This window comes from Martes martes (genome assembly GCF_963455335.1).
Source record: "Martes martes genome assembly, chromosome: 2".
In the NCBI taxonomy this organism is placed as follows: Eukaryota; Metazoa; Chordata; class Mammalia; order Carnivora; family Mustelidae; genus Martes; species Martes martes.
The window spans coordinates 137,829,955-137,855,830 of NC_137889.1; the positions used below are offsets into that span (position 1 = coordinate 137,829,955).

The 25,876-nt window shown below is 35.9% G+C and overlaps 1 protein-coding gene across 1 annotated transcript in view; it reads right to left on the reverse strand.

Moving 5' to 3' along the window:
* INPP4B (inositol polyphosphate-4-phosphatase type II B) overlaps positions 1 to 25,876 on the reverse strand; it is a 348,151-nt gene that overhangs the window by 178,734 nt on the left and 143,541 nt on the right. Inside the window, exons 6-7 of the mRNA XM_080797020.1 lie at positions 24,956 to 25,028; positions 11,764 to 11,911 (exon numbers count right to left, since the gene is read on the reverse strand). Coding sequence (XP_080653146.1) covers positions 11,764 to 11,911; positions 24,956 to 25,028 — 221 coding nt within the window. The remainder of the gene's footprint in view (positions 1 to 11,763; positions 11,912 to 24,955; positions 25,029 to 25,876) is intronic.

Genomic DNA, 25,876 nt, shown 5'->3' on the forward strand with positions numbered 1-25,876 from the left:
CCCAGTGTCGCCCAGATTGTGAGTAGCAGTACTGGGATTAAGCTCCGGAGCTACGTCTTTGGTGTCCGTATTTTAAACTACTATGCTAGGGACGCCTGGGTGGCTCAGTTGGTTAGGCGGCTGCCTTCGGCTCAGGTCATGATCCCGGCGTCCTGGGATGGAATCCCACATTGGGCTCCTTGCTCGGTGGGGAGCCTGCTTCTCCCTCTGCCTCTGCCTGCCACTCTGTCTGCCTGTGCTCGCTCGCTCTCTCTCTAACAAATAAATAAATTTAAAAAAAAAATTTAAACTACTATGCTAGATGGACTCTCCATTAGAAACATTATGCAATCTCATTCCCACTAGAAATAACTGTGCAGAATGTGTATCTAGATACTAACAACTTGGAAGAAAAGAACAAGAAATCTTTTATCTTTTACCTACAAGGGTAAGGTAGAAAGCTTGAGGTCAAAGTTCTCATTCTCCATGTTAAATTCTAATGGATTAGGAAGAAAGGAGAGTTTCATATTGTGGCCCTTCTTTTTCAAATCACAGATGCCATTGTTGATTATTGTACATTCGTGCTGCCCAGTAAAACTCTCTGTGATGATGGAAATGTTCTATAGCTGTGCTGTTTAATATGATTGCTACTAGCCATATGTGACTATCAAGTATTTGAAAGGTCACTAAGGTAACTGAGGAATGGAATTTTTAATTTCATTTAATTTTAACAAAATTTAACTTGAGTTTAAATAGCCACATGGGGCACATGTCTACTGTATCAGCACAGACCCAGATGGTTCAAGGGAGAACCAGTGAGGGCTCCTTCTTTTCTTCTGAACCTCATGAGCACCTACTATGCTCTGTATCAATGACATATACTGACGTGTTCAGCCATGTAGGCCACAATGCTTGAATCATCCTCAACACCTTATCTCCAGATATCATCCATCATGGAGTCCTGTGGATTTCAGCTGCTTAAAAACTCGCAGATGTATGTGTATTTCTCCATTTCTCCCACCACCATCCTAGTCTAAGCCACCATTATTACCAGCCGAGGCGACTGTAATATCCCCTAAATTGTTTCATCCTTCCACATGCGCTTCCCTTTTTCTAAACACAATCATGTCATTCCTGCTAATGGTTTCAGTTGTACTTAGGAAAAATATTTCATTGCTGGGAGCTTACTATATGCTAGGTAGTACGCTAGATTATAGAAATAGCATAAGAAGATTGACAAGTTCTTCCTTTTCTGCGGCCCAGAAGGCCCTAATTCATCTGCAGCCTGACTCTCATCCCAAGATCACTGCCTCAGGTCCAAACACATCAGCTTTGTGGCTTAAGACATGCCAGTGCTGCTTTTCTGCCCCCTAGGAATGTGTGGTACCGTATAGTGCACGTATCTATGAGATATGCTAGGTTAGTAAGCTAAAGGAGATTAAAATAAATTATAGACTCAGTTTTCTGTCTGAAGCTCTAGAGCCCTCAGCTAAGATCAACAAAAATAATAGCTTTCATATATGGAGTGGCTACTGTGTACAGGATTCTTACACAGATGCTACGAGCATATTAAAGACCTATGTGTGTGCATACTGGGCATTTATTATCAATGCTTCACTTTAAACCTTAATATCACCATGTGCGTTCATTATTTAATCTCTTCTTTACAATTGAGAAAACTGAATATTAGAGTAGTTAGGTAAATTGTGCCATGTCACATAGCTATTAAGTGGAGTTTGGGGAAGCCAGCTTTCAAATCACAGCTCTACTTACACCACACACACACATCCCAAAACAAAACCCTGAACTGTCCTGACTGCTCATATAATTAATACAGTAGCCTTGTAAGGCAAATGATAATGTTACTACCTATAACAATCTGGAAATCAAAAGATCAAGTAATTTTCTATAATCGTAAGCATGTACCGAGTGGCAGATACAGATTTTTGAACTAAGGTCCATAATAATTCCAATTCTGTGTTTTTATCATTACAACACACTTTCCTCTGCTCAATCCATTTTAAGTCAAGAATCTTGGTGCAACAGGAAAAAAAAAAACACTCTAAATGAGTTTTGCCATATTCATTCCTGTGCAGACATTGTAATATCCAAACACCAAAATAAAACACATATTTCTACCGCTAGCTTGACGATACTAAGTGCTCTATAGGACCTCTCATTAAGTGATCCCAAGAAACCATAATGATGAACGTAACGGCACACAGCATCTGCCCTCAGTACGGGGAGGCGGTAGGGCCGGTTGCACTTTCCATGATAAGTAACATACACACAGTATTCCAACTGAGTGTCAACACTGCATGAAGGAAAATGAACAGAAGAAATAGCACTAATCAGGTATGAACCACCAGTGGCGTTCTCACATAATATTTTTTATTCCTCATCTTTGGATCTTTTGGACTTACGATTTTTCTCAGAGAAAGCAAGCAAGGGAGACAGAGAAAAAAATAACAAAGAGAAACAGTGAAAGAGAACCCCATAAAACATCTATGAGATTCATTGGTTTGACGTCTGTTTGATATATGTGAGACTTAAACAGAATGGCTAGCTTCCTTTCACTTTTCCCACTAATCAATGTTTCTTTAAGGTCAGTAAAGATTTTCAGTGTGCCTTTATTTCATCCAAGTATGCAAATGTCGATAGACCTCTCAAAAGACATGTGCTTCAGCCATGCCAGCATAAATAAGGCATCCAATGAGGCTGGAGAAGTAGGTAGACACAGGGTCCTGTCTGCCTTGTAGGCCATGTGAAGGGGAAGCCTTATCTGTTGATAAATCTTGCAACAAAGTATGTAGATTACATTTTAGAATGTTAGATCATGTCAAACGGACGGGCTGGGTCACTGTGTTGTACAATCCTACTGCGTATCTTTTTGAGGATGTTTTTGAAAAAGAATTTACCTGGATATATTTTAGTTCTAGTTTATAGTTCCTAATATATAATTTTAACACTTTAAAAAAGGTACTTCTGTAGTGTTATCAGTCTGAAATAAATGGGACTTTTTTATGAAATTTGTAACGTGCGTTAAGATAAGGTACAAGGTGAGAAATATCTTCTGCATCTCTTTCAAACTAGATATAATGCTTAGGAAACCAATTTAACAGCATATGATAATATTTAAGTAAGCATGTAGAACATGTCTCTCAAACATTTATCTCTCTGCAGCAACTAGGCTTTCAGCCTGGGATCTCAAAATATCATACCAACAACCTTTCTCATATATAAGAATACATTACATTCAAGAAATAGATTTGGGATATAGGTATATAGGTACATAGATACTTAGAGTTCTATAATATTTCTATACAACATAGAATACGGAACACTTGAAAATAGAGTGTTGAAAAAATTGTTTGCCCCATTGATATAAAATACTTTATCACTACAAACTTAGTATATGTATAATATTTACAAACACTAAAATATAAGACAAGGCATGTACATTCTCCCAAAGAAGTAGTAATAAAACTATATGTTCCAGGGGCGCCTGGGTGGCTCAGTTGGTTAAGTGACTGCCTTCTGCTTAGGTCATGATCCCGGAGTCCCATATTGGGCTCCCTACTGAGCGGGGAGCCTGCTTCTCCCTCTTCTACTCTCCCTGCTCATGCTCTCTCTCTGTCAAATAAATAAATAAATAAATAAATAAAATATTAAAAAAAAAACAACTATATGTTCCAACACTATCACATTTTTCCCTACCAAAGTATTTTGGTACATATTTTTTATATTTTACTTACAAGATTCTTCCTCTACATCATATACACAATATTTATGTTTTATATAAAACCCAAGAAAGTCTTAAAGTTAATTCTTATAAAATATTCTTTCTTTTCTTCTAAACTCCCAGCATACATGCCAGAAAGCTTCTTTCTTGCCCCACCCCTGGGATCAAAAGAGAAAAATATATGATATAAATCAAACTATTTGTTTTCCTGGAGAGTTTTACGGACCATGGAGTTCACTTTCACTGAATATTTCATTTCTTTAAAACTTTTTGTACTGAGATAGGTTTTCAAATATTGTCTTAAAGTGTAGAAGGTGTACTTTTTTGATAAAGCCAAACACTATATGGTCACAGAACCTCCCATCTAGACATATACTTTGCACACCATGATTTAACACCACATTTGTAGCTGTCATGAAGCTTCAAGTCTTACAAGTACCATCATTTTCTCTAGTAACTAACATATTTCAATGTAGACTGAGCACAGCAAACCTTTGAAGTAGGACAAAATCCAAAGAAAACACTCAACATAAACAAAATATGTGGCAACACTAAAACAAACTATAAAAATTTTATAGGTGGTAGTTTGGCAAGACCTACATAACTTGTCTGTGTGCAACCCAAGCTGAAAGACTATAAAACTTAAAGCGTTATAAACACAGGCAAAGACACACATAAACACACACACATACACACACACACACACACACACACACTTTCTGTGTATTTAGGATCTCTGAGTTGTCTTTAACATGTCATTCTCCTGTCCTTTTCCATTATAACAACACTATAATAAGCCAGTTGCCATTTCTCCCTATCCTTCAGGCATGCTAGATCAAGGAACTGGTTTACTTTTTAATTACTAATCCCTTATGTGTAATTTAGTAAACTGCAGCAGAACTTCCCCTCTTCCCTTCTGAACACATTATTCTAGTATGGTTCTTAAGAGCTTAAATATCAGGGCTCAAGGAAACCCTTACTGGAAATCTGCATTTTACAATATTTTCAGTCAGACTGTGTGAGTCTGTAATGTGAGCCATGTATTTTAAGACGATAAAGTTACAGGCAGAAAAGCCATTAATAGACTGTTGCACTATCACAGGCAAGAAATAATGGTTGTTGGGATTAGAGTAGGTGGAGTGAACATTAAAAAAATGAATTAAAAAATTCATTACATTGTGCACCTGAAATTAATATAATGTTATATATCAATTATACCTCAAAAAAGAGAAAAATAAAACAGAAATAAAAGCAGCATGCAGTCCATGCAAGAAGTCTGTTTCAAAAAAAGAAAGAAAATAAAAAGGACAAATAGGAGGAGTAGAACTGACAAGTCCACAAGAATACTCTTTCAAAAAACCAAAAAACTATATTAATCCTTATAATAAGCATACAAAAGCTACATAAAAAACTACAATGGTGTATTTGTATGTATAAAAGAAGATTTTAGCAGGCCATATTCTTGAATGTCAAGAGCAAATATTCCAAATATGTCAGATTCTTTTGAATTTTGTTATTCTCACTGTTTAAGTTTCTTAATTACTTTAGTGATGACAATGGAGAGGCATGGAAATTGGTAAGTATTATAAGGAGGTAAGAAAGGAATGGAACACTGAAAAAGTGATATTGAAGAAATTATCTAAGTTTTCAGAAACGTGGCTAATTTGGCATTTCATTTTATAAATGTAATCAAATAAATTCCAGGTAATTAAAATTTGTAATGTAAAATAATTAAACAAAAATGTTGAAAGGATTAATACTGAACTAAACCCAAAATAAAGACAAACTTTCTAAATATCTCAAAGGCCATATGGAGCCCATGACATCTCAGTGGTTATCTGTCATCCCATCATAGAAACCACTATGCATCCAAGGGACACTACAAGGAATCAAGGATCTTTTGTCACTGTTGCCATGAGAACACAGTAAGCCCATTCTCATTTACCTATGTATTTTCTTGAGGTAGGGAAGGGGGTAAAACTTAAATTCTAAATGACTGGTAATTTTCCAAGACAAAACAAAACAGAACAATCATCCACAATTTTTTAGACCAAGCATGAGGGAAAACCAAATTTTGAATAGACTTCGCTGTTTGAAAGTAAACTATTTAAATTAAAAGAAATCAAGATATGGTTAACTGGCAAATCTATTCTCTGTTATTTATTCATAAAGGTTTATGTATTTGCTTTCTATTGCTATGTAGCAAATCACTGTTCTAAATCCATCATCCAGAGATAATCATTGTTAATATGTTCGTATATGTATAAGTAATGCTCTAGTATATATCTAGTCTATTTTTCCTTCTAGTCTTTTTATGTATCCATAAAAATTCAGACGCAATAATTTCCACTGATTAGTAGCCTACACTTTTATTTAACATTATTGTTAGGGTCCGTAATCAAAGGAGCGAGACTGATAACAAAACGAAGATCAAGCAAAGCTTTATCTCGCGCCAAGCATCGAAAATCAAACCCACCGGTGGGGGCTGTCTCTTACAAAGAGGCGGTCCCTCCCAGCCTCACAGACTAACTTTTATAGAGGTGGTTGAGCCTGGCTATACACAGGTGGCCAATGAGATTGCAATACACAGAGAAAACTGCACAGTCATGCTAGGTCACACACGGGTGGCCAATTGAATTTCAATTTACCCTAGTAGATATATATGCGCCCCACTGATTGGATGTCTCCACCTGGACTGACCCGCCCTTGTGTCTGGGCTTTGCAAGTAAGTTCCTCTGGGAGGGGCAGGGTCAATCTAAGTTCACTGCATAAACACAAAATGGCTCCCTCTGGCTAAGTAGGCCCTTACAATTATGTAGTAGAATCACAGATGTATTCATAATAATACACTCAGATATGCAAGGAAAACTAAGGGTGATACCAGGGGATAACAGCCATGGGGAGCAAAATTCTGCTTCCCATAAAAAGGCTTACGAAGATGAGAATAGATGCAAAAAATAAAGACACAATATCCCCTCTAGGGGGTAAATTTAGAGGAATTTTACTTTTTCTTTTTAGTATTTTCTTTAATTTTTTACTATACTATTTTCTGTAGTGTGCATATATTACTTTTTATGGAAAAATCTAATGTAATATAATGTAATTTTCCCAGGAGAGATTTCCAAGCATGCAAAAGTGGCATTTTGCACTGTTGTGAATGTGAAGTGTTGAAAGACAACAGCCCTATGGCACCCGTAGTCTTCATCAAACAAGGTAAGAGAGTTCATCTAAGTTCTGGGCTTTAGAGGGCAGGTTAAGGCAAGTAAAATACTTTCTGGGATCTGAGTAAGACTAGGGTTAAAAGAAGCTGAGAAAAGAACATCACAGTAAAGCTCTGTCCAGGCTGGAGATCCCACCTAGCCAAGAAAAATGATGTAAGTTCTTTTGTGAGACAAACCCCACTCATATTTTTAATTTATTATATTATGATATGTCATATAAATTTTATAATATAATTTAATTTTTATACATCAATTTATAGTATATTATAATTTTTAATGAAATGATTTTCTCATTGGATGGAGTAGATCTTCAAGTAAATTTTTTAAGGAAGTTTTGTGAGCGGCATTTTTTGAACTCCTAAATATTAATGTCATTTCCATCACCTTCACTCATAAAATATTCATAACCTGGCCCTATACAATAAAGTAGTCCACTGGCTTTTCCTCTCAAAAATCAGTAGATGTTATTCTATGGGCTTCTGCAGGGAAATGTAAGGTTACCCTGATTTTACCATGTCAAAGACAAAAAAACCCACCAAAGCTGCCTAAGTTTTTACTGTTTTCTTTGAAGGTTTTGCGTGAGTTTTTCTTCCCCAGGAACACTTGAAATTATTAAGTAGTGCCCAGCTCTGTGCCTTGTGTATCTAACATCTTCTCTTTCATCATTCTGAACATTTTTCACCCTCATCTAGCATTTGAGATGAGCTTACCATGTTTGCCTTCCACATTATGGATACAATTTCTCAGTGTCAGCTCTGTTCTTTTCTCCTGGCTCTGTGGACTTAATTTGGTTGCTTCATTTTAAAATTTCATTATTCCCTCCATTTATCCCCTCCATTTTACAGCATTTTCCCTAAAGCATGATAATTATTTTCCATGGAGTTCTGATTTTGTTTCATAATAACCATACCTTCTTACACTCTACTGAGATGGCTAGTCAGTTTTTCCTTTTTTTCCCCCTATCTTTCCTATTTCCCTTTTGAGTCTTCAGCATGATTTTTTTTTTCCCTCTCCTCTTCTTTACAAAATGTGAAAGAGAAATTGTTTGATTTTTAAAAACTAATTATAAAAGATTTACCTAGAAAAGTTGATGGAGAGAGCAGAGGATATATGGAATATGCTGCTCTTCACAGTGCCTAGCCAATTTTCAGACCTACCAGATTTTTTTTTTTTAAGATTTTACTTATTTATTTGACAGAGAGATAGAGAGAGAGAGAGAACACAAGTAGGCAGAGCAACAGGCAGAGGGAGAGGGAGAAGCAGGCTCCCTGCTGAGCAGGAGACCAATGTGGGATTCTGTCCTAGGACCCTGGGATCATGACCTGAGCCTAAAGCAGATGCTTAACTGACTGAGCTACCCAGGCGCCCTGAGACCTATCAGATTTTTATATGCTTTAATTTTAAGGACTGAAATGGGCTTTTTTTCCTCTGAACAATTTCAAGAGCATCATGATTATGAAGGAATTCAGTAAACTTCTCAAAAGCAAGGTGTTATACTAAGTATTTTGTAAGTAGACCCTTCCTTCTTCCCTTCCCAACACATAATTCTAGTACAGTTCTCAGAAGTTACATAAGAGACTTAAACAAATAAGTAAATAAAACTTAAAACAAAACAAAACAAACAAACAAACAAAACAGACAGACTGGGGCAACATTAGGAGTCTTTCTCTTCATCCTCTTTCTCACTATCTAGCTGTATTATTAGATGAAATAGCATTAGTGGTCTGTCAACTAAGATTTTCAACCCTGGGCAGCTGGGTGGCTCAGTTGGTTAAGCATCTGCCTTTAGCTCAGATCATGATCCCAAATGGGGCTCCCTGCTCAGCAGGGTGTCTGCTTCTCTCTCTCCCTCTGCCCCTCCCTGTTCATGCTCTCTCTATCTCTCTCTCAAATAAATAAATAAAATCTTTTTTAAGAAAGATTTATTATTTTTAATTTTAATAATGTGGTAGTATGTTAATAGATTTCCGTATCTTGTGAATGGCCACCATTTTCCATTTTTTGTGTCTTTACGGGTTATTTTTAAAATTTTAATTCCAGAATAGTTAATATATGGTTTTATATTCATTTCAAGTGCACTATACAATGATTAAACAATTCCATACTTTACTCCATGCTCATCACAATAATTGTACTACTAATTCCCTTCACCTCTTTTACCCATCTCCACACCTACCTTCCCTCTTGTAACCATCTGCTTGTTTTCTATAGTTAAGGGTTTGTTTTTGGTTTCTCTCTCTCTCTCTCTTTTTTTTTTTTTTTTGTTCATTTGTTTTGTTTCTTAAACTCTGCATATGAGTGAAATCATATGGTACTTGTCTTCCTCTAACTGGCTTATTTCACTTAGCATTATATTCCCTAGATCCATCCGTTTGTAGTAAATGGCAAGATTTCATTCTTTTTTATGGCTAACTCTATTGTATATATATACCACATATGCTTTAACCATTCACCTATTGATGGATACTTGGTTGCTTCCATAATTTGGTTATTATAAATAATGTGTCAGTAAACAAAGGGGTGCATGTATTCCTCTGAGTTAGTGTTTTTGTATTTTTTGGGTAAATATCCAGTAACAAGATTAGTAGAATAATGGGGATACCAGAAGAAGAGAGAAAAAAGGGACAGAAAATTATTAAAAGAAATAATAGCTGAAAATTTCCCAAATTTGTGGAAGGAAACCGAAATTTAGTTCCAGGAGGCACAGAAATTCTCCAGCAAGATCAATCCAAGAAGGTCTACGCCAAGACACACAGTAATTAAAATGGCAAAAGTAGTTATAAATAGAGAATTCTAAAACGATCAAGAGAAAAGAAAACAGTTACATACAAGGGAAACCCATAAGGCTATAATTGGATTTTTCAACAGGAACTTTGCTGGCCAGGAGAGTCTGGCATGATATAGATATTTTAGTGAGAATTTAGGACTGGCTAACTTAGATTGAGTTACCAAGAGTCATTTTTAGGGCAAGTTCTATCTCTAACTGCTTAAATCCACCACATCTATCAACTTCTCTTCTATGGTTCTCAGCTGAAATAAAGGCACTGCCTATGACCTCCTTCCTTATTGTACAACACCTGTGAGGAAGAGTTATCTTTCCCAAACCTTCCATGTGAAATGTAATCTTTACATGACACTAGTAGGAATGGTTCTTAGTGTCCCATAATCTCGAATATAACAACGCTGAAGTTGATACTTCTTTTATGACTTCAAAGATACAAACTCCCTTAGTTTGCTTATCCTTCCTGGGAATTTGTTTTGCCCATTACATATGCTTAGTACTAACTCTGGGAAAGGATAATACTGAATAATTTCACTAATATTAATTCATCCTTATAGCCAGCTCTTATAGGTAGTCTGTTCAGGTTCCTGAACATGCTACGGCTTCTCTTGTCCTGAGTCAATAACTTTCATCTGATTTTTGTGGCCTGATTATTTTCAATCTGCTGCTCTCAAATATCTATCTTCTGTCTCTCTTTTAATCTTTATTTTCCTAAATCCAGGTTGTTTCTTGCAACCCAGTTTCCTGCTTAATTTTCTCTAAAATCTAGGCTTTGCTTTTTCTTTTATTTTTATTTTTCTTACTCCTCAATCAGAAATATAGTATTTGTGCAGTCATTCCTACCCTAAAATATACTGTCAATACTGTCAAATTTGACCTGCCTTGTCCATTGTTTGCTCACTAGTTTAGATCAATACAGCACGCTTGGGGACTATAGAGTCTACCCAAAGGTTGCACTACTATTGGGTAACTGGAGTATTAAAGTGGACATAGGTCAGAGATCCAAATTTTAGACATTTCACACTTTGCTATGTATTTCAGCAATTAAAAACGTTACAAAATATTTGCCAATTTTCTGAAATTTATGGTCTTAACAGAATTTAATATAATGTAGTATTCAGCATTTTAAAGTCACTAGAGGTTTATAAGGCAGAAAAAATAAATTATTTGAGTTGTCATGGCTCAGAGATATTCTTATTGACAATCAGTTCCCAGATCTTTCTGTTTTATTATGGCAACATATTTAAGTTTGCTGTATGACAACACTGTCCATTCATAGAGCATACATTATCAGTCATCTAAGGGGGTGCCTGGATAGCACAGTCAGTTAAGCAGCTAATTCTTGATTTCAGCTCAGTCATGATCTCAGTATCATGAGACTGAACCCTGCATTTGGCTCCATGCTGGGCATGGAGCCTGCTTAAGATTCTCTCTCCACCTGCTTGTCCCCCACTCTCTCTCTCTCTCTCTCTTTTAAAAACAATAAATAAAGGAGTTTTTGGATCAAAAACATCTAAAAGTCTTGCTACAGATGAGTAGTCCAAAGAAGAGTCAAGTAGGAATTTCTTGCAGAAACAGTAATCGTAAGCAGATGAGATAAAGATAAAAGGATTATTAGCAAGGTCAAAACTCACATGATTAGCTAGATACCAATTATACAATAGAAATATAATGCAAGCCATAATGAGAGTCATATATATAATTTTAAACTTTCTAGTAGTCAAATTTTTTAAGTTAAAAAAAGCAGGTGAGATTAATAACATATTTTATTTAACCCTAATATACTCTAAATTTTAATATATCATCATAAAGTCAGTCTTCTACTGTTTGTGGGATAAGAATTCAAAATCTGTATTTTACCCTTAAAGAACATCTCAAATTGGACTAGTAGCATTTCAAATGATTAACAGACAGACATGGTTAGTGGCCATCAACACTGGACAGCTGCAAGTCTAGGTTTTTACGTTATGATCATACTTTAAGAAAAAATGTTTTCTAGAAAAAAATGTGAGAGACAATCATAAATTATTTTCTCTTACCTACACAAATCTTCTTTTATGTGAAGAGAAATCAATTCCTTAGGAATATGAAAAGAAAGTATGCTCTCTGACATCTGCTCCCGGATTCGCATCCACTTATTGTCAGATGTGGGAAATCTATATAATTTACACACTGGGTTCTTCAGCACTGAGAGGGAAGAAAAACACAACAGGTTAATAGTTAAATTATAAATATATGCCCATTAGAGAAAGATCAATTAACAAAATCCTTAATCAGTATATCATTATAATTGTTGATTTAATCAAGAATTTGTTTTTATCATAATGGAATAGTGTATTTGAATTTCTAAGAATTTCGTTTTTGTACTTTTTCCAGTAGCTTCTGGGACAAGTAGTCTTTATTAAATTAAAAAGTGATACATCAAGTTCCAATTCATAAATGTGGCTATTGTGGCTTGCTAATTTGCCACCTATTAATTTCTTTCTCTTCTAAAGATTTTGTTAAAGCATATGTATTTATAAATATATATGAAATATATATATTAACGTATAATACATAGAATAATAATACTTCTTAATTTCTTCTGATAATTGTTAGTCAACTCTGCTCACTTAGACAGTAGGTGAGAACTGATATGTTATTTCAGAGGTTTCAAGTGGCCCCACTACTAAAATTGTTTTGTTTCCTAAATGCTAGAAAGGTTTATTTGTTGGCTTAAGAACTATTACAGTTCAAATATTATGCATACTTTAGTGCCAATGAGTCAATACTTTCCTAATACCACATATTACCAGAAGGAAGACAATGAGGTTGTGAACAAACTGTATTTGTGGATGGGAAGTGTTTAGGGAAGAAGTAACAAGATCATGCCATCAATGATTTTAAGATTTAGGGAAAAAGTGGAGGGCCAGATATTAAAATAATATTTGAATCATTTTCATGAGGCCTGCTGCCACATTCTCCAGCCATTTATTTTAGGTCAGAAATTTATTTCCACTGCTGTTGAGCAATGACTGCCTTTGTTATACTCACGCACCAAAGCTTAGTGGGTAAGAAAATATCAGTCAATTGCCAGTAAAGCATCTGTAATTATTTGACTCCAGTTTACCAATAAAGCTGATTTAAAACAAAATTTGATATTAAAATGAAGCATGGGTTATATGGGCCAGGTCTCCTCAACGTATAGGGTAAAATTCCTTTCAAAAATTTAATGTCCTGTAAGACCATATCTCATTCACTACTTGGGTAAATATACAATAGCTTTTGGAACATTAAAATGAGGATCTCTTCATCCATTTCTCTGCAATCATCCATTCTCAGAAGTATTGTCTAGACATTATCATTATCAGAATTGATGTTATATCAGAAACGTTGATTTCAAACATCCCATTCTTCAACAACCAGGCTCAAAGTTTCCAGTCTACCCACCTATCCACTGCTAAGAATTAGCCAGTGTTTACTTTTCAAAAGCACCAATAGAAGCCAGAAGACAGTAGAATATTTCCAGCATGTTGAGGTACAATGTTTAAAATCTAGAGTTGTATGTACACTTAAAAAAATAGAAATAGAATCTAGAGCTATATATCCAAAGTGATTATATTTTTAACATAAATATTACCTCTAAATTTTATCAATTAGATTATATCACAGATTCATAGATAATTATATTTATTTCCCTTCTTTTTTATTGAGGTGATTGACATATAACATTACATTAGTTTCAGGTGTACAATGTAATTATTCAATATTTGTATGCTGTCACAACATGATCACCACAATAAGTCTAGTTAACATCTGTCACCATCATAGTTACAAATTTTTTTTCTTGTGATGGGAACTTTTAAGGTGTGCTCTCTTACTAACTTTCAAATAGAGTATTATTAACTATAGTCATCATGTTGTATATTATATCCCTAAGACTTACTTATTTTATAACTGGAAATATGAACCTTCTGATGCCCTTCACTCATTTCAACCATTGCCACCACCTACCTCTGGCAACTCCCAATCTGTTCTCTGTAACTATGAGCTTGGTTTTTGTTTTGTTTTGATTGATTGATTGACTGATTTGATTCTACATATAAGAGAGCTCATATGATACTTGTCTTTCTGTGTCTGACTGATCTCCCTTAGCATAATTCCTTTAAGGTTCATTCATATTGTCGCATATGGTAAGATTTCATTCTTTTTTATGGCTGAGTTATATTCCATTACATATAGTACACATTTTTTTTAAAAAAGATTCATTTATTTATTTATTCATTTGACAGAGATCACAAGTAGGCAGAGAGGCAGGCGGTGGGACGAGGGGGGGGAAGCAGGCTCCCTGCTGAGCAGACAACCCCATGCGGGGCTCGATCCCAGGACCCTGAGATCATGACCTGAGCCAAAGGCAGAGGCTTTAAGTCATTGAGACACCCAGGTGCCCCAACGCATTTCTGTATCCATTCTTCCATCAGTGGACACTTGGCTATTATAAATAATGCTGCTATGAACCTGGGGATGGCATGTATCTTTTCAAGTTAGTGTTTTCATTTCATTTACTTTCCTTTGGATATATTCCTAGAAGTGGAATTGCTGGATCACATAGAAATCCTATTGTTGATTTTCTGAGGAACCTCCCTACTGTTTTCCATAGTGCCCACACCAATTTACATTCCTACTAACAGTGCACAAGGGGTCCCTTTTCTCTACACAACCCTCTCTAACACTAGTTACTTCTTATCTTTTTGATAATAGCCATTGTAATAGGTGTGAGGTGACCATTCATTGTGGTTTTGATTTGCATTTCCCTGATGATTAGTTATATTGAGCATCTTTTTATGTACCTGCTGGAGATCTGTATGTCTTCTTTGGAAAAATGTTTATTCAGGTCCTCTGCCCATTTTTAAAACTGATTGGCTTTTTTTGCTATTGAGTTTTATGATTTCTTTATATATTTTGGATATTAGGCCTCATCAGATATATTTTCTTACAACTGAATTATAAGCCAGCCAATAAAAGAAACTATGATATCTTATTAATTTTTAAAGTTACAATGTTTCAAAGATGTAAGAATTTTACTACAATCTCTACTGTTCTATCTCTAGAGTTTGAGAAAAAAAAAAAGTATGTATTGAATTTAACATACGGTCAGTCAGGTTAAACCATCGATGGGGTGTCATGAATTCTAATATAGCTAACATGATTAGGAATATAAACCCAGTTTTTTTATACTCAAAAAAAAATCTCTGAAATGTCCAAATTTTTTCTTAGTAACCTAAGTAAATATTCAATTACTTGGCTTATGTATACTCCGCATATGTGCTGCTTTTAAACCTCTGGGTTTTTTTTTTCTTCAAGATTATATGGAATTTTTGTAAGAATCCTTCATTTTTCTTGCCTTTTATAAAGCAATAATTATTTTTTAGAAAATCTGTATTTCGAATCAGATTACAAAATGTAAAATTTTTCATTTTCTCAGTTATCCCAAAGCTAGTCTTTCACTTTTGATCACATTGTTTTTAATTTAATGCTTTTTGGTGTGTTTAAATATAGATCTTCATTAAAATAGCTTATGCAGAAATCAAAGGCACCTGGTACATATCTGACCACCTGGTACATATCATACAAGGACTCTGTGGGAATGCTGCTGTTTTTAAGGAAAACATTTGGGATGAATTAAACAAACAAAAAAAAAATCAGGCAACTTGATCATCCAAAATAAAATCCCAATTATGTCCCCATCTAATTTTTATGTCATAGATTATGATCTTTTGAAACTCATAGGTCTCTAAACATTAGTAACGTTTCTAGAATTGCTGCTCTTCTCTTTGACCTCCTGTTGAGTTTGTAGGTGTTTGGAATGGTTTGATAACTAGCTGAACTCCTGCGACCTGATGTCATCTCAGTCTGCTACTCCTCCACCATCTCGACTCCTCCTAACTCATTAGTACTAAATCAGGACTTCAGTGTAGCTATAGTGGGATCCACCTTACAACCCAATTTAATCCCGCAGCATTCCTTATTAAACACCTACTATGCATAGAGTAATAACACCTACTCTGTATCTTAAAATACCATATAATGGAATATGACTTAAAAATGAAAAAAAATATGGCTCAACTTTTTATTATCATGCAAATTTATTGCACTAGTTACAAAAAGACCAGATAATGTGCTCTTAACTCAAAATTCTTACAGTGTTGATAATGGGGAGATTTTATCATCTTCACATAATAGTAAGGCATGGTATTCATGCACCAAATACTGAACAATGAATCATAAATGATGAATGCTTGTGTCAATTTTTTAAAGTTTCTTCCCTACAGAAGAGATACAATTCTAACAATTCTGCACACTCATTCCAGCTATGGGAATGAGTCCATCATTTTCAGCTCTGGCTCTTTATTGATGCCAAGTTTTTCTTTATATAGAAGATATATTTCTGACCATACAATAGGCCTGTCAACTCAGATTACTATCTAATATCTATTATAAATTCTCTAAAGAGACCCCTGTGCCTATGCTTTTCATTTTTTTCACTGCTTTTGCCAAAACAATTGCTAAAAACATCGTGTGACAGATTCTGCCAAGAGAAAAGTAGTGGAGATATTTTGGACCACATCATGGTCTTGGGATGACTTAATAAGAGTAAAGTTCTAAGCTGGTCCAAATATTGATACATTCCCCTTGAGGTTAACTCCCTATGGTGAGCACAGTTACGGAAAATAAATGGCAGATCTGCCCCCGTCCCCAAACTGCAGCACAACTCAAATGTCGATATTTTTCTCAGACATTGTAGCAGGGCTTCTTTAACAAGGTAATATGCTCAGCAATTGCCAAAGCCAAGTTGTTCCAACAATGAATTATCAAAATAAAGATGCCAAAGAAATGTTCAACAATGCCAACACATAGACAATACATAAAGGAAAACAACAAAGCATGGCTGTTAAAAGCAAACTAGGGCAGAAAAGATAAACCAGAGACATACCACAGGGCGGATTTTTTTTTTCTTTTCCCTGTGCCTGTTTTAGGAATGTCAGTAGACAGAAAAGGAATTTTATAAATTTAGATTCAGGGACAAAAGGGTCATCGAAAAGCCAAATGCTTATTTTCTCTAGTTGTCCTTAATATATTTCTCGAGAGGAAGCTCATCTGTGACTATCTTCGTGAACTTTCTCGCATTCAGGAGGTGGTAGAAGTCACGTATTTAAATGGATTCTGACTTTATTGGCTTTAAGTCTTAAAAAATCATTAGTTTAGTGTCCTACAGATTGTCGTAGAGAATTCATTCTGTAGCTTTTAACTATGCAGTTGTTTAATAGTTTAATTATTCTGCTGAATGTACATACATTGCCTGTTTTCCAAATGCTACATTATACTTACTAAAGATATGTCTGTGTAATCCAATTAGATACTGACATTCCCTCATTTGTACTTGGAAATATCTTAGATTTATAGACATCTGAAATGTAGGTTGTCTCTTTTTAAGGTTGGGTAAGAACTGAAAAACCTAAATAGAAATCACTAAAACACTATCCTAAGCATGGTTATGGAAAAGAGATGGCAAGAAGACATAAGAGGAACTCGGAAAACGTAGCAAGGAGAGATCTCTTTAAAAATAATAAAGATGGAGGGGCACCTGGGTGGCTCAGTAGGTTAAGCCTCTGCCTTTGCCTTGGGTCATGGTGTCAGGGTCCTGGGATCGAGCCCCACAATGGGCTCTCTGCTTAGTGGGGAACCTGCTTCCGACTCTCTCTCTGCCTGCTTCTCTGCCTATTTGTGATCTCTCTCTCTCTCTGTCAAATAAATAAATAAAATCTTTAAAAAAAAATATATATATATATAGATGGGGGGTGCCTGGGTGGCTCAGTGGGCTAAAGCCTCTGCCTTCGGCTCAGGTCATGATCCCAGGGTCCTGGGATCGAGCCCGGCAGTGGGCTCCCTGCTCAGCAGGGAGCCTGCTTCCTCCTCTCTCTCTCTCTCTCTCTCTGCCTGCCTCTCTACCTACTTGTGATCTCTGCCTGTCAAATAAATAAATAAATAAAATCTTTAAAAATATATATATATATTTTATATATATATATATGGAAAAAAAAGAGATAAAATCAATTGTTAAAAAAAATGAACTCCTGAAAATGGTTTAGTTACTTTTCTCTAGGTTTGCTATAAAATCTAAATTATGTTATTGTTTGTCTTGTTTTTTAAAGAAGAAAAGGAAAGAATAGACTAGAAAATAGGATATAAGCTGTATTGGACAAAGTACTGCTTTCCTAGTCTAGCCAAACCCATCGGTTCTTGGCCCTCCATCTTCAACTTAAGGCCCAGAATCAGAAAAACTGCTACAGATGTCAGAATAGGACATAAAGATAATATTTTGTGGGCATTTAGTCTCAAGTTGATGATAATTGGTGAGGTTAGTGTGTAGAATTTGGATTTTAGATTTTAGATGGTCAGGAAATGATTTGTGTCACTCTTTCCAGTTTGAATGATTTGCTCTGTTCATTCTAGGTCAGTAATTAAAGTAAAGGATACCACTAGTAAAGGTAGAATGTGGCTCATATTTCACACTGAGCAACCTGAAATGACCTATAATTCTCTGAACACAAGTTGTTTCTCACCAGTTTCTTCTGTTCAAGGAATTCTCTGCATCTTAAAGGAACACCCCTCTTTGTTGGCTATAAGTAAACTCAGGTGTGCTAGCACCTCCTCCAGGAAGCCTTCCTTGGCTTCTACCCCATCCGTCCCTATAGGTCTGTCTTCTTTATCCTTTCCATCTCCATCTCTGTCATGGTTGTTACCAGTTGTGCTACAACTGACTCCTTATCATTCCACGTCACGCATTAGAGTGTGAACTTTGTGAAGGCCAAGACTGTGCTGTTTTTCTTGTCCTCATTTTATCTCCTACACATAGTACAGTGCCCAGTAAATATAAACATTCCACAGACATAAGCTTAACCCTTGGAACTCGATGTTTCCCACCATTACTTTCACCAAAAAGAGAACAGTGAGAGCACCAACAACTGTGTGAGTTGAGAGGGGAAAATGTAAGAGTAGGAACAAAATTGAAAACCTCACTTTAAGGAAGCACAGGCATCGGAATGAAAGATGAAAAAAACTTGAGTAATAGAAAGCTCTCCTCACATTTGTCCGCAAAATGTTAGCTTTTTCATCATATCATCTTCTTGCCTTTATTTTTCTTCTAGTTTTACCTAAGATGGGCAGTGGAGGAGGTAGTGGACTTACTACAGGAAGACAGCTGAAGCATTTAAAGGTGTCTAAGAGATGAATCCACTGATTGTTAGATAATGAAATTCACTCTTCCACTGAAGCTATTTAACATTCTAAATATATTAGTACTCCATCATGAAAATGTATGGAAATTCCAAAAGAGCAAAGTTAATAGACTCTATCATATTTGTTAAAACAGCAACGGGCAGGGGCACCTGGGTGGCTCAGTGGGTTAAGCCTCTGCCTTCGGCTCAGGTCATGATCTCAGGGTCCTGGGATCAAGTCCCCGCATCAGACTCTCTGCTCCACAAGCAAGGAGCCTGCTTCTCCATCTCTCTCTGCCTGCCTCTCTGCCTACTGATCTCTCTCTATCAAATAAATAAATAAAATCTTTAAAACAAAACAAAAAACAGCAAAGGGCAGAGAAATCTAGGGAGTAAATAAAAAGGATCAAGGGCAGGTATTTAAAATGGCCCCAAATTTTATATAGCAGAGACTTACAAATACAAGGGCAAAATCAATTTAAATTAGTATGGGGAAAATACAACAGAAATATCTTTGCTTATATAAAATGACATCATCTAAAAATCAACAAGTTAGTAGATTTCATAGCTCATGAAAGAAAAGAAAGAAAGGGGGAAACAGGGAATTTGCTTTTTGGATGGAATTCATGAGAATTTAAAATGAGTAAAGAGGGAGATTTTTAAAAAAATATTTTATTTATTTATTTGACAGAGAAAGACACAGTGAGAGAAGGAACACAAACAGGGGGAGTGAGAGAGGGAGAAGCAGGCTTCCCGTGGAGCAGGGAGCCCTATGCAGGGCTCAGTCCCAGGACCCCAGGATCATGATCCGAGTGGAAGGCAGAGCCACCCAGGCGCCCCAAGAGGGACATATTTTTAACAATCTCTTAATATATTCTGTGTCATGCATGGCTTTGGATAGGGGTGTTAGTGAGGAGAGTGTTATCCCAATATTTAGGTATTATGAAAGGCAGCTAAAATCTATGGTGTCATATGAGGCAGGAAACATTTTTTTTTTTTAAAATAATTCCTACACCCAACGTGGGGCTTGAACTCAAAACCTCAAGACCAAGAGTCACATGCTTTACTGATTAGAGGCAGAAAACCTTTAAAAATGAGAATTTGATCGGGGTGCCTGGGTGTCTCAGTCGTTAAGCGTCTGCCTTCGGCTCAGGTTATGATCCCAGCGTCCTGGGATCAAGCAGAGTCAGGATCCCTGATCAGAGGGGAGTCTGCTTCTCCCTCTCCAGCTCCCCCCTGCTCTTGTGTTTCCTCTCTCACTGTCTCTCCCTCAATCAAATAAATAAATAAAATCTTTTTAAAAAAACGGGAATTTGAAAGTAATTTATCTGAAGTATAAACTGAATTGATAAGATACACTTGCTATCAGTCTTTTGACAAGTATTTATTGAGTTCCTATTGTATTCTGGCTACGGAGATACAGAAATAAATAAGCAATGTTCTTTCTTCTTAAATAACATATAATCTAGCATCTTCTGCAAAGTAGTAGATGGCTTAACTCTAATTTGAGAAAAAGAATCAAAGATATAGTGGCCTATTTTGAGAAAAAGTATGACTCGTCTGTGAAGCAAGAAATGCAAAATACCAATAAATTCTCCGAACAGGAAGGGGACTGCATGGATTTAGGACTGAGAGCAGGGCAGTCCCCTCATTTTTATTTTAGATTCCAACTTACACGGTCACAGAAATCTCAGCTGTCAGATACACCCTCTGTGAATATGAAGGACAGTGTGCACATTAAATTACAGCACGAAAGTGGTCTTCAAGGAATATAAAGGATAATTTCATGACTCAAGAAGTATGGAATTCAACCAAGAAAGAGGCTGTATCAGATCTAATGCTTGCTGACAGGGGAAAATTCACTCAAAATGAGAAGAAAGGAGGAAACGTTGTGATAGGGCCCATTAGCTCCTTAGATTTGGCATAGTAATGGAAGGGTCCATGGGCTGAGGTACTCTGCAGCATAATACTTTCACAAGGAAAACTGGGAGAATCGGGACTCCAGAGAGAATTATCTTCTTGACAGAATTTTGAAAAAGCATATTTCTGATCAGGCTTACTAAACAGAAATAACCTCTAAGAAAAACAACTGTAACAATGACAAAAAAATTAATACGTGAGTCCCTGTGAAATGGATTAAAATGAGTACTTTTATGAAATATTTCTAAAAAGAAGGCAAACAGGATAAGCTAAATTATGCTATATCGACTTTAAACACATAAGAGCCAGAAAAGGAAGTCAAAGGCTGTACAGGTTACTGTGGTCATTTTAAAAGAATCGACGTCGACGGGTCTGACCCAGGCATCACGGTCACACTGCTGGTTAGCAAATCCAGGCTTCGATACCAGTTCTTCTGACAGCCCGTCTGGTGCGCTTATATTAATGCCACCAGAGCCCATTTATTATGGTTCTGGGGCAGCCAAGTTCCTCAGCTGATGTGACTTAGCAGGGCATGTGAGAGGCCTGACTGTACTTCCCTACTCCCCATCCCACCACCACCAAGTAGTTTTAAGTGTTCTCACTACCATTTTGCTTAAATAAGCAAATAATGAGACACTTAAATCTACTGTTTTAACAACTTTATGGTATGACTTACATGGTCAGAGAGTCAAACTAAATAAGAACCTCACATTTCTAATACTTACCATGTCTTCCAGTGTGTCTAGTTTCAGAGAGTGTAAATGCACCAGCTGAAAGGAATGCATCTCCCCATATAGCAAGGCTCTTACCTATCTTTCTTAAGAAATGCAAGTTCTGCCCTCCTCCCACTCATCCTTCCTCTCCTTCTGCCCTCCATTCCCCTGACTCCCAACATACACGTTCGACTTGCAAGGCAAGCAGGGCATGAAAAAGGTGAGAACTTAGGGGGACGAGCTTTTTTCTTGTTAGTCTTACAGTAGATAAGTGAATTTCCTGAATAATAAAGTAAGCCTCTAGAGATATAAATAGAATAGTGAAGAGCTGCTATGAGATATGACATTCTCTTCCATTCACTCAATAAGTACTTCATAACTCACTTGAGGCTGGCAAGTTCCATATAACACATTAATACAAAGACTTGAAAAGAATGTCAGTAGCTCCCTTTGCCTACAGATTTAAAAAAAAAAAAAAAAAGAAAGAAAGAAAGAAAGAAAAGAAAAGAAAAAACCACACATGGGAATATAATAGATTAATTCCAAAGTTGCTGAGTTTAGATAGAAAAGTAAATAGAACAAAAGACAAAGGTATGCATAGGCCAAACACATACGTATTCTAAACCCACACAACTCACTTTCATATTTTGAGCAGAAACATTTCATATAGAGCACTCAGTTGTAGTTTAAACACATTTTTAAAAATCTAGCTTTATGACATTTGACTTGCATTTACTCTTATCTTTCCCTAATATAAGAAGGCTCAAAGAAAATATCTGTGGCAAATATCCTAGGTTCTGAATGCTCCTCTGTGTTGCGTGGACTAAAGACAATATGCAATAGCATTAGAACTAAGTGGAGAATCACCACCCAACTGTCAGCTCCGTAAAGCACAAAGGCAGGAATCAATCGTCTTTCACTCCACTAAGTAAGTATAGTTAAATTGCAGAATGCAGCTGTCTCCATCAGTTCCATGTCAGTTGTCTTTGTCATATTACAATTTATGCATCAGGAATAGTATCCTAGCAATCGGGAAGAGTTAGTACACTTCTAAGACTCATGCCTTATGGATTTTATGGCATGGGTATGAGGAGGTGCAGATTTATTTTTTATTATGTTCCTTCTGTCTCTTCTTCCTTAACTAATATATTTTCTTCCTTAGAAAGCCATTTTTCTCTATAAAATTTATATTAAACTAATCAGTATTTTAAAATGGCATTTCTTTGTGCATAAAAATTACATGGTTTGCATGAGTGAATTATTAAAAAGTTACCTTATAATTATAGTGTAGATGATTGTGGTGATAACCCTATTCATTCAAACTGTATTTAACATGAATTTAATATGTCCCACGTTCAATTTTATTTCTTGAAATTGGCATTTAGTAAATTCAGTAGGTTATCTGGATACCTTAAAGGATTAAAGGTTTGGTCAATTTTCAGGTGGAAAACTAAATGTGAGGAGGACCATTTGAGGATATATTAGCTATTTTAACCAGCCTGAAAACTTATCAAGTACTTTTAGGATCCATGGCTCTCTGGGTAGACCCATCACTGTTCATCGCACATCCCTCTCAATATTACATCCTAAATGAAAAGAAATTAAAAATGTCATTTGCTCACAGGCTAAGGAGCTGCTCCTCTTTGGTATAATCCCTCATTCCATGTAAGTATAATTCATGATTTTTTGCTGTTGTTACATTTTATTTTGCATTCTCTGTCTGTATAATCATAGTCGAAGAGTTGCCTTCCCTTTATCCATTCCTTATTATAAGAGATTGCTGGCAATGAAAAACTGCTAATAGTTTAGCAGGTATATATTACTAAGCCTTTGAAATTCCGTATCATTCACTAAGGTGATTATTATTCCAACTTTGCTATTGTGTAAACATATGACATGGCAGGGTTAGGAAAATGTTCAGGCTTATTCTGCTGTTGCACCAACTTCAACGAATGTTTTTGCTTTTGTTTTTAGTAATAGCATGGCCTAGTAATTAAGAGAAAAAGGCCTTGGGATCACAACTGGATTTAAATTCTGGACCTGATACTTGCCAGGTAGGTGACCTTGACCAATTTCCTCATTTGTAAAAGGAGCATAAGGACAGTGCCTTTTTCACAGCACAGGTCAGAAGGCAAGCGAAGACATAGGAGGCATTTAGCCTACTGCTTGTCACTGTACTAGTCATTGTTTACTCTTAGTATTAATGGTAACATAATTTACATTTTCATTAAAAAGTAGATCCCTAATTTACATACACATATTATCACATTTTTAACTGTACTATAAGTTTCAGTTTTATTCACAAAGTTATCATTTAACACATGGTTTAGTGCCTTGTTGAAATTCAAATATATTACTGCAAGCAACACATTCTATACATACACTCCCGGGAATGTATAAACGCGCATATGAATTTTTCCTACTGAATCCATCTATCTACTGTTTTAACAACTCTGTTTTGAATTCTATAATTAGAAAGTCAACCTTTCTAATTGTTGGAGCCTGGGTGGTTCCAGGCCCTGGGCAGGGAGTCTGCTGCTCTCTCTCCCCTTACTCCTTCCTCCTCCCTCTAGATCATGCTCACTCTCTCCCTTTCTCCCTCTCAAACAAACAAATAAAAGTCAAACTAAATAAGAGCTTCATATTTCTAATGCTTACTGTCCTCTAATGTGTCTTGTTTCAGATAATACAAAATCCAGAGCTAAAAGGAATTTTTTTTTTTGCCAAATAGCCAAAGTATTTTTATATCTTTCTTATGGGATTGTCATGTTGCCTAAGGGACAGACAGGCTAGGTAGGGAGAGACAGGTAGGGGGCCATGGGAAGGGGATATAACCAGGCTCACAGAAATCCCAGATGTGGAGAAATAGACATGATATTTACAAGAACACCTTGTTTGTTCTCATGATGCTTACAAGTCCAACATGTTCATTCTAAATATAGACTTGGTATTCAATAATCCACCATGATATTGACAAGAAATTTACCAAGTCCCCTGGTCTGTTTCCTATAAAAGATGGACCATGAAAGCCCTCAAGGGCAACTCATTCAGGAGTTGCCTCACTCACTACAGAGAGTTCTTTTCTTTTTTTTCTGTTGTCACTTTCACTTCAGCCTTTTTTGTGTCCCAGATTCAGTCTTCCGCTCCATGAGCAAGAACCCAGGAACAATGTCTGTCCCTACTCCACTGGTGATGATGTTTCCAGTGATTACCAGTTCATTTGCTAAGTGTTCACAAATGATTCTGTAAGGGTGCTGCGCAAGTTTAACATTGAGTTCACAGAAATTAAAACTTAACCTTTATATGAAACTAACGTAAGTTTCCCAAGCTGAGATACATACCTGCATTCAAAAAAGGTAAGTTATCTTTTCTGTTCACACTTTCTGGGGCTGTACATTCACATACCAGTGCACACTAGGGAAGAATAAAAGAAAAAAAAAACCATGAAAATAATGAAATTAAGAAATGAAATTCTTCCATTTTGTTTGCAAAACATGAGGCTATGCACATGGTTTCAAAAAGTTTTGAATGACTTTTTGTAAAACTATTTTCAGCTTTATCTTTATTATGAAACTTGTTTATTGTGATTATTTAAACATCTATAACATCTTAAACATCTATATGATTGTATCGCATAATTATAGACTATATCTTGGTTATAGTTAAAAACTGCTTAGAAAGGAAAGCAAAAAATGGACAAGGATTGTCCCCATCATGTTAGAAATCTATTCTTAGTGCAGCAAATCACATTGATAAACTGAATGGTTTTACATTTCTGTCACCTGGGATAGTTTCAGATCAATAAAAAGCAAGTTATTTTCTAGATTTTTAAGTAAAAGCTTTAAATAAAAGATAAAATATGTTGTACCATAAAATTACATAAGGCAAAAGAAGATTTTTCATCTGTGGCAAAACAATGCACACACTTGTTCATAAAGTAGGAGGAAACTTTATAAATAAATTGATCTCTGATTTATAAATTGCTGACTTATAAATAAATAATTTGTAAATAAGCCGATCCAAAGATCATGAATCTAGAATCTATGATTAATAGATTATGCTCCTGAGTTCTTACAGAACCAACACTGCTCTGGACACAGACAAGAAACACAGAAGAGCACATTGCAATGGTCCTGGGGAGTGAAGCAGAAATGGGTAACAATTTGCCAGACAATGCAGCACTAAGTGATGGACTCTCCTTAACTTCCTCTGAAACTGTAATTAATAGAGGAAGCATCTCTTCTGGCCCCAGGAAGCTGACA